Raw genomic sequence first — 12,121 nt, 5'->3', positions numbered from 1 at the left:
CTTTTAATGTTTATTTTTGAGAGAGAGAGAGAGAGAGCTGGAAGGGGCAGAAAGAGAGGGAGACAGAGAATCAGAAGCAGGCTCCCTGCGACAGCAGAGAGCCCAGTGCGGGGCTCGAACTCGACAAACCATGAGATCATGACCTGAGCTCAAGTTGGACGCTTAACCTACTGAACCACCCAGGCTCCCCTCACTCCCCTTTTTAAAGAGGGAAATTGCCCAAGTGATGAAAGGCAAGTTTAGGAGACCAGGAAGTAGTAGCTTTGTAGCCAATTCTAGTATTTGAGTTCCTGGTGTCTCCAGTCTGCTTTACTACAAAGAGTTTACTGAAGATGTGTCGTTCTTGATACCAAGTACATTAGCTAGCTGATAGCTGTTAATTCTAGGTGTTACCTAAAACCAGTTGTCCTTGCCTGTGAAATAAACACTTCCTTTGATTTAACCCAGATATTCTAGGAACAAAATTACAAAGAGTGAGATGCAAGTATAGAATTAGAATCTTGTCTACCTGGCTTTTTAAAAAATAACAGATGTATTTTTTTTATCATCCCAAAAAGAAACCTTGTACCCATTAGCAGTCATTCTATACCACTAATCTCCTGCCCCTTTATCCTTTTTCCTCTGACACCTCAACTTCTTACAACCAAAAATGTGCTTTTTATCTCTGGATTTGCTTATTCTGGATATTTCATATAAATGAAGTTCTATAGTATATGGTCTTTTGTGACTAACTTCTTAGTGTAGTATTTTAAAGATTCATCCATGTTGTAGGATGAATCAGTATTTATTCTATATTGCCAAATAATATAATATAATATAATATAATATAATATAATATATAATATAATATAAGCATATTACATTTTGTTTACCTGTTCATTAGTTGATGGACATTTGGGTTGTTTTCACTTTTTGGCTGTCATGAATAATGCTGCTCTGAACATTCATGTACAAGTTTTTGTAACATATGTTTTCAGTTCTCTTGCGTATATACCTCAGAGTTAGAATTGCTGAGTCATATGCTAACTTTTTGCTTAACATTTTGAAGACTTTATAAACTCTTTTCCAGAGTTATTGCACGATTTTGCCTAGTTGGATTTTAAATCACTTGGTGTCCAGGTTCTAATTTCATATATATTAAATGCGAACCTTAGCTGAAACAAGAGGTTTGAATTGATGGGGAAGAAAAGCTACCTGTTGTAGTTTGTAGAGTTGGAAGTCCTTTTTCTTAAAGTGGGTTTGGAATTATTAGTATTAATCTTTGACTCTTTTTGTTTGTTTGCAGTTTTATCTCCAAGACACTAAAAGTAGTAACGGTACCTTTATAAATAGCCAGAGATTGAGTCGAGGCTCTGAAGAAAGTCCACCATGTGAAATTCTTTCTGGTGACATTATCCAGTTTGGGGTAGATGTAACGGAGAACACACGGAAAGGTACGGGTATGGATCAATTTTCCTATTATTTGTCTTTTTAAGTAAAAAAAAAAAAATGTCTATTTAATGTTGTAAAACATTTCATGTTTGTAAAAGCAATTTAAATACAGCATTATATGCAGTGAAAAATTAAAAACCTCTTACTTCCACTACTGCTTTTCTAAAATTTTAAATTCTTAAGTGTTAATAAGTGATTTATATTTCATCACAGTATGAAAATATAGGACATTCCTGTGTTAGTTTAGGAAACAGTTGGCTGCAGTGACAGCATACCCATCCAACAAGAGCTTAAACCATATGGATATTTATTGTTAACAAGTCAGGAGGGTAGCTCAGACTTTGTTCACTTGACTCAGTAATGTTGTCAGGAATCCAGAGTTCTTACCGCCCTCCCGTTCTACTGTCCTTAACATGTTGTTTTCTTACGCCTTTGCTTGTCTTATGTTTTTGCTTGTCACCTCATGGTTAAAGAGGGATGGCTGGGGCCCCATGCCTTATTTTCTTCATGCCAGTGTCCTTGGCAAAAACTGTGAGGCTGGGAAAAAATATCTTCCCGTGTGGCTCTTTTTTTTTTTTTTTTATGTTGAAAGAACAATCTTCTGTAGAATCCTCTGAGCAGGTTTATACTCTTCTTGTCTCATTGGCCACATGCACAGCTACCTATGGCTACAAAGAACCCTGGGAAGTTACATACCTGGCAAACAGGAGCTCCGTGATTGTCAGAGGTCAGTTATGATTTAACCCTTCCAGTTGTGCATACATTTTGGCTCAAACAAAATCAGGGTTCTGTAGGCAGTTCATACTACCTATGGAGATATAAAATTTCACGTCTCACAGGGTTTGAAACTAGAAGTTCTCTAGCTAAATAAATGTAGATTGGCTTTATTTTTACAATTCTGAAGCTTCCTGGCTCTACCTGCTTTACTGCCTACTTTATGACCATGAAATTATATGGCTGGATCACAAAACTAAATAAATAGGAACCAAAAGTGTGCAGTTCCACTCTCTTAGTTTAATACGGACAGTGGAAGCAATTGACAAGTTTCTTCTTTTGCTTCTCTGAACATACTTTGATCTGGTGATACCCTGAGTCGTCAGTCTGTGACATTTTGCCCGGTAGACATGGGGATGGATGATGGTGGCTGGGTGGTGATGCTGCTGCTGTGTGTGTACATGTGTGTATATGTTTATATAATTTCACTGGTTGTTGCAACCGAAGTTTATTTTTATTGGGTTTTGGTGGTCTCCTCCAGGAGTTAGGTTTTGATGTTTGATTTTGATTTGGGTAGAATGAAAGTCTTAGGAATTTCCATTTACAATTGTAAAATAAAAAAGAAAGTTTATATTTTGATGCAGAATATTGAGTCCTCCTTACTAAGAGAACTCAACTTATTTGAGACTATACTAAGAACAGCTGTGTCGGACACGGTACCATCTGTTGCCACATCGTGCCACCTCTGGTACCAAGGCATTCAGCAAACACTGAGCCTCAGCTGTAAGTAACCCACAGAGAAGACAGTTTGTTTACGTGTTTTCTCCAAGGAATGTCTGTTCTTGGCTTGCATTTCCCCAAGAGAATTAATGGTGTTAATTAAGAAAAGAATGAGGTTATCAAATACATTTAGGAAATGGTTAGTTAACCAAAGGTAAACAGGACTTCTCAGAGTCTTTAGTATGCTAACATATATGCAGATCTCCATGAGGGTGACTGTTCTAGAATGTAGCTCTTTCCAAACTCCTTCCTACTCCTCCCTACTCCTCTTTCCCATATAAGTTCCCATAAGGAACACTCTTTAGGACATGTTGTAAGAAGCTTAAGAGGACAATCCTGAAATTCAGGTTATTATTACTGCACTATTATTTCAGCAACATTAGATTCTTGCAGGCTTCTTTGAAAATTTAACTATCTTTTATGTCAACTTTAAGGAAATTAAGAAGATGTCTTCATCATTTAAAATGTTGTTTCTTTTGTTATTTATTGCCTCCAAAAAGTTGACTTATGTTATGCATGGCCTCTTAGGATAAGCTTTGTCACTAAGTTGAGTACTACCCGTTTAAGCATATGCCAGGAAAAAAGTTAAACTTTGTCCCATGCTAAACAGTACTATGATAAGCTTTATATTACTTGGAAAATCCTACTGAAATTATACAACACTACAGGATAACCCCTGGATCAAAGAAGAAATCAAAAGGGGAACTTTAAACTATATAGAAAGGAAAGAAGACTTTTATACCAAAATACAGTAAATCCTTTACTGAGATAAAAATTATAATTTTAAATTCCTTCTGTACTAAAGAAGAAAGACAATGAAGGAACTTGGCATTTAGAAGAAATTAGAAAAAGAATGAGAAAAAGAAGCTGGGAAATAAAAAGCAGAAATTAAGAAATAAGCAAAAAACTATAGAAGGCATAAACAAACCAAATGCTGGTTCTTTATAAGTCAACCAACCAACCAGCAGACAATAAAACAGGTAATTCATAAGCCTTGATTCTTTTACTAGGTTAAAAAAAATACTAGCAAAAATATGTAAGATAAGGAATGAGGAAGGATACATAAACACAGATACAGGACATACTAAAAGAATTTTGAGAAAGTATTACATGTCAACCTATGGCAAAGAAGAAAAAAAAACTAGAGTAAATTGTTTTCCTACCAAAATTACCCAAGATGTAAAAAACTTGAGTAAATTGATTTCCTTAAAAGAGACTAGGAAGTTATTATGGATTGACCAGAAATAGGCCTTAACAGCTGAATTTTAGCTTATTTTTAAAAACAGATAAATGTAATGTTATTTAATCCAAACATACATAAAGGTGGAAAACTGTCAAAATCCTTAGTGCCAAATTCTGATAAAGATATGGTAAAAAAAAAAAGAGAAAACTAGAACTGATTTTACTCGTGGCAATAGGTGAACAATTCTGATTAAGGTATTAGTAAATTAACTTCAGAAATGAAGCTAGAATAAACAAAAAAGATTTTATTCTAGGAATGCAAAAATGATTCAGTATTGGGGAAATCTAACCAACATCATCCACAAACTAAAACTAAAAAACACATAACTGTATAACCAGCAGGTATTGAAAAGACACTTGATCCTTCTCTTCCCATCTTAGGTGGTGGCTGGCCTCCCTCCTCTCCAGCTCCATTTTACCTCTAGCCCTGGCTTCCCTTTCCTGTCAGGCTCTGAGGAGCCTGAGCACTTCCCATATCACTTTAGGGTGGCCTTATAGCCCCTGGCTCCTAGAGTCCCTGTGCTTTCTCCTTTCCTTGTGTGTTGGTCCCTGCCCTCCCCTTGCCATGAATGAGGAGTAAGATGTGAACTGTGGTCATGCTGGGCACTGGCCTGATGGAATATATCCTGTCAGGTGTAACATCAGTGAATGAAAAGAAAATTCTTCACATTGATAAAAAACCTATATTAAGGAGGAGAAAGTACATCTGTAACACCTCTGGAAGATTTCTACAGAAGATTTAAAATACCAGGAGCACCACCAGCATTAATGGGGAGAGGAAGAGACTGGAAAATTGTCTTAATTCCTAAGTTCCTTATGGCCAATGGTTAGCTGGTTAAGATGGTGCTTTATACGTGGGCACCTGGGTGGCTCTGTCAGTTAGGTGTCCGACTCTTGGTTTCGGCTCAGGTCGTCGTCTCTTGGTTCCTGGGTTTGATCCCTACTCTGTGCTGACAGTGCGGTGTCTGCTTGGGATTCTCTCTCTCTCTCTCTCTCTCTCTCTCTCTCTCTCTCTCTCTCTCTCTCTCTTTCTCCCTGCCCCTTCCCCACTTGCCCTCTCTGTTTCTCTCTCAAAATTAACTTAAAAGAATTTAAAAAAAAAAATGCTGCTTTATACAGAGGTTACCCGCTATCTGGATTTCAAAGTGACTGAAAGGAACTTTGTCTATAAGGGAGGAAAAAAATCTACAAGATTCCTTCCACTGAAGCAGAAGCCCTGGCATCTAGCTAAATGGGACTGTTTAAAAAATGTCACTTCCCAGAACTTTTGAGAGTGTTGATCTTAAGAAGACTGCAATGAGAGAGGTTGACAAGAGATTTGACTTGGGACAAGATGTCATAGATTTTACTGGCCATGCCCTGGCACTTGATAGAACTGATGACTATTTAGATCAACCATGTTGTGAAACCATTAATAGATAGACTTTACGGTAAGTCTCTGGCAAGATATGGCAAAAGCCCATACCTTTATCCACTCTATGACCTTGGACAACTGCCATAAGAATTTGCAGGGTTTAGTGCTATTTATGGTGGTACCTACATGTGCCTACACCTTCAGGTAGGTAGGTGGTACCTACACCTTCAGTAAACCACTGAAGAGATAATTCTGCAAAATGGAAAAGTGATCAGTGTGAAATCTGAAGAAGAGGTTGCTTGCTATAAGCAGCTCATTTGTGATCCCAGCTATGTAAAAGACTGGGTAGAAAAAGTGGGCCAGCTGATCAGAGTTATCTACATCCTCAGCCACTCTATCAAGAACACCAGGGATGCCAACCCCTGCCAGATTATCATTCACCAGAACCAAGTCAATTGGAAGTCACATATCTATGTCTGCTTGATCTCCTCTACACACAATGTGGCAGCACAAGGGAAGTACATCTCCATAGTACAGTGGTGGAGACTGAGGGACTAGAGAAAGAAATCAGACCAGCTTTGGAGCTTTTGGAACCAATTGAACAGAAATTTGTTAGCATCACTGACCTCTTTGTTCCAAAAGATTTGGGAACAGAAAGCCATATCTTTATTTCCTGCACATATGATGCTCCAACTCACTTTGAGACAGCTTGTGATGACATTAAAGACATCTATAGAGGATGACCAAATCCAAGTTTGACTTTGAGGAAATGAAGCACAAGAAAAATGACATCTAGGGGGAAGACTAACAGCAGTACATTTTATCAACTAATTAGGACAAACTTAACTTTTGGCAAATGATGTATAGTGTATGCAATCAATATTGTATTGTAAGGCCTTTTCTTTTCTTTTGTAAGAAAAAAATTTTTTTAAATGTTTATTTTTGACAGAGAGAGACAGAGCATGAGCAGGGGAGGGGCAGAGAGAGAGAGGGAGACACAGAATTGGAAGTAGGCTCCAGGCTCTGAGCTGTCAGCAAAGAGCCCGACGTGGGGCTCGAACCCACGGACTGGGAGATCATGACCTGAACTGAAGTTGGAAGCTCAACCAACTGAGCCACCCAGGCGCCCCTCTTCTTTTTCTTTTTCTTTTTCTTTTTCCTTTTCTTTTTCTTTCTTTCTTTCTTTCTTTCTTTCTTTCTTTCTTTCTTTCTTTCTTTCTTTCTTTCTTTCTTTCTTTCTCTCTTTCTTTCTTTCTTTCTTTCTCCTCCCTCCCTCTCTTTCCTTCTTTCTTTTTTCTCTTTTCTTTTCTTCTTTCCTCTTTCTTCAACAGACTAAGCTGCAATGCAGTATTGATTTCACATAGACTTCACTTCAATGATGTCTGGCTCCATATGGCTCCGAATGATTTCTTTACTGCAAAACAAAGCCAAACTCTGAAAACAAAACAAAACAAACAAACAAACAAACAAACAAAAAACAAAAAAAGAAGAAAGAAAAGAAAAGGCATTTGATCAAGTTTAGGAGTTATTACTAATAAAAATTTTAAATGAATAGAATGAATAGAAAAAATTAAGTAAAGTAAGAATTCTAATTAAAATAGAATAAAAATAGTGCAAATATTATACAGGTGTAAAAGGTATGAAGTAAATTTACATATCAATAAGGATAAATTTCAAACATTATCTCAAGCAAATTACAGAAGGATGTGTGTGGTACAATTCTATTTACATAAAGCATGAATTAATGCAAAACGGTACTACATAGTGCTTTTGAATACATTTATAATAAGGATATAAAATTATGAATTTATTTTTAAGGATGTATGAAAGGATTTTTTTTGCATCAGTGTGCATGGAACAGAAAAACAATGGAAGCATAATTTAAAAATTGCCTGTGATGTAGCTATTAAAAAGATTAAATTAGGATTATATGAATTGCAGGGATTTCTATAAGATATATTGTTGAGAAAAGAATTACTATTAATAATTTCTATTTTAAGAGTCTCATGCTCTACCGACTGAGCTAGCCGGGCTATAATTTCTATTTTAAAAAGTCTCAGGGCACCTGGGTGGCTCAGTTGGTTAAGCAGCTGACTCGCTCAGGTCACAATCTTGCGGTTCGTGGGTTCGAGCCTGGCTTCGGGCTCTGTGCTGACAGCTCGGAGCCTGGAGCCCGCTTCAGATTCTGTGTCTCCCTCTCTCTCTCTCTCTCCCTGCCCCTCCCCCGCTCATGCTCTGTCTCTCTCTCTCTCTCTCTCAAAAAAATGAATAAATGTTAAAAAAAAAATTTTTTTTTAAAGTCTCACCAATCCCTATAAATGTATACATATATGTGTATTTGATTGTTTGAACGTAGGGAAAAAAACACGGAGGGATGTGTGTGGTCATTACTATGAGTCGTCCTAGAGTGGGTGGAGAGGAAGGGTAAAGAGGATGGAGCTAAATGAAAAAGGGTGGGGATAATAAAACTACAATTAAAAACCTTCCACTGTCTGTGACATTTATGTATATATATAAAATAATGTATGTATAAAAGGAAATTTCAAAAAGTAGACAATATATGAAAATGGTTTTTTTAATACATGTATGTGTATAAAATCATAATTTTATTAAAAAGGTGATAGGAACCTGATGTCATTGAACATACCCATTCATACTAATGTCTCTTCTATTCCAACCTCTCCAAAACAAGCTGATTTTGATGTTTGGCTTTCCACGTAGTGTGACTCCAGGAAGAAAACTCACTGGTCAGTACTGTACAAATAACCTTCCCTAAAGATACAAAATATTGTAAACAAATAGGATGACATTCTAACAGGTTTTTTTTTTTTTTTTTTTTAAGGAAGTGAGGAAGAGAGAAAGCCAACCTATCATATTTTCCTGGAATCGGGGCCTTAGGAACCCAGTGCTAGCTATTCCTCTGTTCCCAAACTCACAAACTGCTCAGACAGGGCATGAGTTTTCTGGGTCATGTAACATTTCAGTAAACCTCTGCTGCAAAGCTTGGGACCAGTTAGTTCTGTAAACTTGACATATAACTGCACTCAGTTCATCACCGAGGTCTACTTCACCAATATCTGTTCATGGGTAAGCCCCTGTGAGCAAGGGGCCTAGTATGAGCAAGGTCAGTGGTGCCTTCCTTTTGCATTGTGCTCAAACTGCCCTCAATTACTTTTACTCCCCACAATAGGCCTTGTCTTTTCTGGTCTTCAAGCCCTTGCACATGCTTTTTCCTTTGGCTAGAAACTTTTCTAGGCTGGAAAAGGTGCCTTTTCATGTCCCTTTTGCACACTACACTCCCCTCTGTGTGTTTGCCTCCCTCACTAAACTGTAAGCTGCACAAGAGCAGGCAGTGTGTCTGTCTTCACTGTGGAATCCCCATGCTCAACCTGGCACATACTGGTTAATAAATTTTAAAATGTCTTATGAATCTTATTCTACCATGTTACAAAAGTTCTTTCTACCACCTTATCTCAACTAAGATTTTGACAACCTTCCTCCTAACCCAGAAGCTTAATATGAGGATCAGAAACTGGCAACCTTCTTGTTTCCCACAACCCTTTTTATTTTGCTGTGACTCAGTTACCTCTCTTTAACCTATCTAAACTTTATTCATCTAATAAAATGGGACTCTTGATACTACTACCTACCTCAAGGTTTATGGTATAATGTTCAATGTGAATGTTGGTAAAGCGTATACAAAGTTCTCATCTCTGGGACAGGTACTTTTATTATTAACAAAACCTTTGCCAGGCACCTGTACCATCTCTTGCCATTAAGTCTACCTCTCTTTCTCAGTAGCTGCAGCCCCAGGCTCCTTTACCTGTCTGTCCTTTCAAACCTGACATTGGCCATTTCAATTCTTACTAACTTCTAGACTGCCCCTTCACTCTTAGTTTTGCTGTCCTTGTTCATTCCTAGCTTTTGGTAACTTTCACCAGAAGCTTTACTTCCTTCACTTTCTAGCTGCTAGGGAAAATCACAAAGCTGATTCAGCAGAGACTGTGCCAGATTTGCTGGGGTGACTAAGAGAATCTTTCTGATGGCATGGCAGTCTTCTTTTGTTCATTTAAAAAGTGGATTCTCAGGGTACCTGGGTGGCTCAGTTGGTTAAGCGTCTGACTTCAGCTCGGGTCATGATCTCACAGTCTGTGAGTTCAAGCCCCACGTTGGGCTGTGCACCAACAGCTCAGAGCCTGGAGCCTGCTTTGGATCCTTTGTCTCCCTCTCTCTCTGCCCCTCCCCTATTCGCACTCTGTCTCTCTCTCAAGAATAAAAACATAAATAAAATAAAAAGTGGATTCTTGACCCAGGAATTATCTGCACCACAATTACCTGCAGAACTTTTAAAACTGTGGATATCTAGATCCCACTCTTCAGTCCTAAGAAGAAGATTTGCAAGGTGTGGAGACTGAACATACCTATTTTTTTTAAGTTTATTTATTTATTTTGAGAGAGAGAGAAAATGTGCATGCATAGGGGAGGGGCAGAGAGAGATGGAGAGAGAATCCCAGGCAGGCTCCATGCTGTCAGCAAGGAGCTCACTGTGGGGCTTGATCCCCTGCACTGTAAGATCATGACCTGAGCTGAAACTGAGTCAGCAGCTTAGTCGACTGAGCCACCCAAGTGCCCCTGAACATACCTATTTGTTTTTATTTTATTTTTTATTTTTTAAAATTTACATCCAAATTAGTTAGCATATAGTGCAACAATGATTTCAGGAGTAGATTCCTTAGTGCCCCTTACCCATTTAGCCCATCCCCCCTCCTACACCCCCTCCAGTAACCCTCTGTTTGTTCTCCATATTTATGAGTCTCTTCTGAACATACCTATTTTTTAAAAGCCTTGGTTGTTCTTTTGGAAACTAGGTTTAAGAACCCTGCTCAATTAAGTTTCTGGCAGCAGCTGTGTTATATGCTTTCCCTTGTCCTCGAGCCCCTTATAATTACCCTGTACATAGCTTAATTTCCCCTTCAAACTAGGACATTCTACTGATTTCCCAATTTCTTGTATTATTCCATCATTCTCTCAAACACTCAGAATCCTGGTATTTTTTTTTTGAATCTTGTCTCTTCCTTACCTCTAGCAGCTGTGCCATCCAGGTCATTTGTCTCCTTTCCCTGCTCCTACTTGTTTCTCCTCTTGCCAACCTCAGGTGTTACACTAGCTCTCCCCTTCTCACCGCCATACTCTGCCAATCCATTGCCTCCAACATATCCTTCTGTTACACTTTTGGCATTCTCCTTGTAGAAGGCTGTGCCATACTGTACAATAAAGTCTGAAATGCTTAATTGTACACTTGAGGCCCTCAAAAATATAGATTCAGTTCAGAGTTTTTATTTTGTTTCCCATTACTTTCTTGAATATATGTTAAGCTGTTAAACTAAAATAGAGGTAAGATGGTGTATAGAAAAGATTCTTTTGAATCCTGGCACTGCCACTTGCCGAAGGTATGATCTCAAGCAAGTTAACTTTAGCCTCTTTGACCTTGTCTGATCTGTCTCATCTGTCATATAAGACATAAAAATGACTATCTGCATGGTTTGTTGTAAGTAGTTAACATGTATTGTGTAATTAGCCTGGGGCCTGGCACCGAGAGGGCCTTGAAATGTATTCTTTCCCTGCTCTCTCAAGTCTCCTCCAGCTGTTACATCCTACTCTTTCTGTGTCTTTGCTCAGGCCGTTCTCTCAGCCTTTCCTTCCATTTCCAGTTTTTTGTTTTTTGTTTTTTTTTTTGATGTTTATTTATTTTTGAGAGAGACAGAGATAGAATGCGAGTGGGTTGGGGCAGAGAGAGAGGGAGGCACAGAATCTGAAGCAGGTTCCAGGCTCCGAGCTGTCAGCACAGAGCCCGACGCGGGGCTCGAACTCACGAGCTGTGAGATCACGACCTGAGCCGAAGTCGGACGCTCAACCGACTGAGCCACCCAGGCGCCCCCTGTTTCCAGTTTTTGAAATCTTTTTTTTTTTTTTTTTTTAGCCTTTTTAATAAATCCTTCCCCTGCCCTTGTCCATTCCAAATTCCCATAGTATACCTCTTATAGCATTTGTGAAAAATGTCCCCCTTGGTTGTTATGTTAGATACTTCTTGTTCTCTCTACAAAATAAATTGAAATCTCCTCGAGGACAAGGACCTAGTCATAATCATGTTGGTTTTCCCCGGCTTTACCAGCATACTGCTTTGTAGCCAGCAGATTCTCACTGAATATTTAGCAAATAGGTAAAGCCAAAGAACCACTACTCCTTGTGCATAAATCAAAAAGTAAACCAACAATAAGTATTGCTCCATTGTATGCTAGAGAAATAAAGCTGCAAATGAATTCACATGCACAGAGAAGGGATTTTTCCCACCAAATAAATAGCTAAAAACAGGATTTCTGGGAGAAACAGCTGACTCTGAGTCTAGGCAGGAAATGTACAGGGTGAGCCTAGAAGATTCTGTCATATTATAAAGCAGTGAAGCTATCTAAGACTGGTAGGATTGTGTCAGAAAACTCGAATTAACATGGAGTTCCAGCTGATCAAAGATGGGACAGTTGCACATCAAATAATAACAATGGTGGATTGAAATATATCAAATGTGCTTAAATCCATGAATTT

The 12,121-nt window shown here is 38.4% G+C and overlaps 1 protein-coding gene and 1 pseudogene across 33 annotated transcripts in view; both read left to right on the top strand.

Moving 5' to 3' along the window:
- Positions 1-12,121, top strand: part of SLMAP (sarcolemma associated protein) — a 147,352-nt gene that overhangs the window by 60,914 nt on the left and 74,317 nt on the right. For 23 of the 33 annotated variants that reach the window (XM_058726451.1, XM_058726452.1, XM_058726442.1 and 20 more), the window contains one exon: positions 1,286-1,433. In XM_058726451.1, the coding sequence (XP_058582434.1) occupies positions 1,286-1,433 (148 nt within the window). Of the gene's footprint in view, positions 1-1,285; positions 1,440-12,121 lie in introns of all 33 variants that reach the window. The other 10 variants (XM_058726441.1, XM_058726431.1, XM_058726435.1 and 7 more) reach the window with 1 other exon arrangement.
- LOC131510000 (rab GDP dissociation inhibitor beta-like) lies at positions 2,010-8,951 on the top strand (annotated as a pseudogene).

The sequence above is a fragment of the Neofelis nebulosa genome, chromosome 4 (genome assembly GCF_028018385.1).
Source record: "Neofelis nebulosa isolate mNeoNeb1 chromosome 4, mNeoNeb1.pri, whole genome shotgun sequence".
NCBI classification, from domain to species: domain Eukaryota; kingdom Metazoa; phylum Chordata; class Mammalia; order Carnivora; family Felidae; genus Neofelis; species Neofelis nebulosa.
The sequence above is the reverse complement of the archived record's forward strand: the minus strand, read 5'-3'. Positions and strand labels throughout refer to the sequence as shown.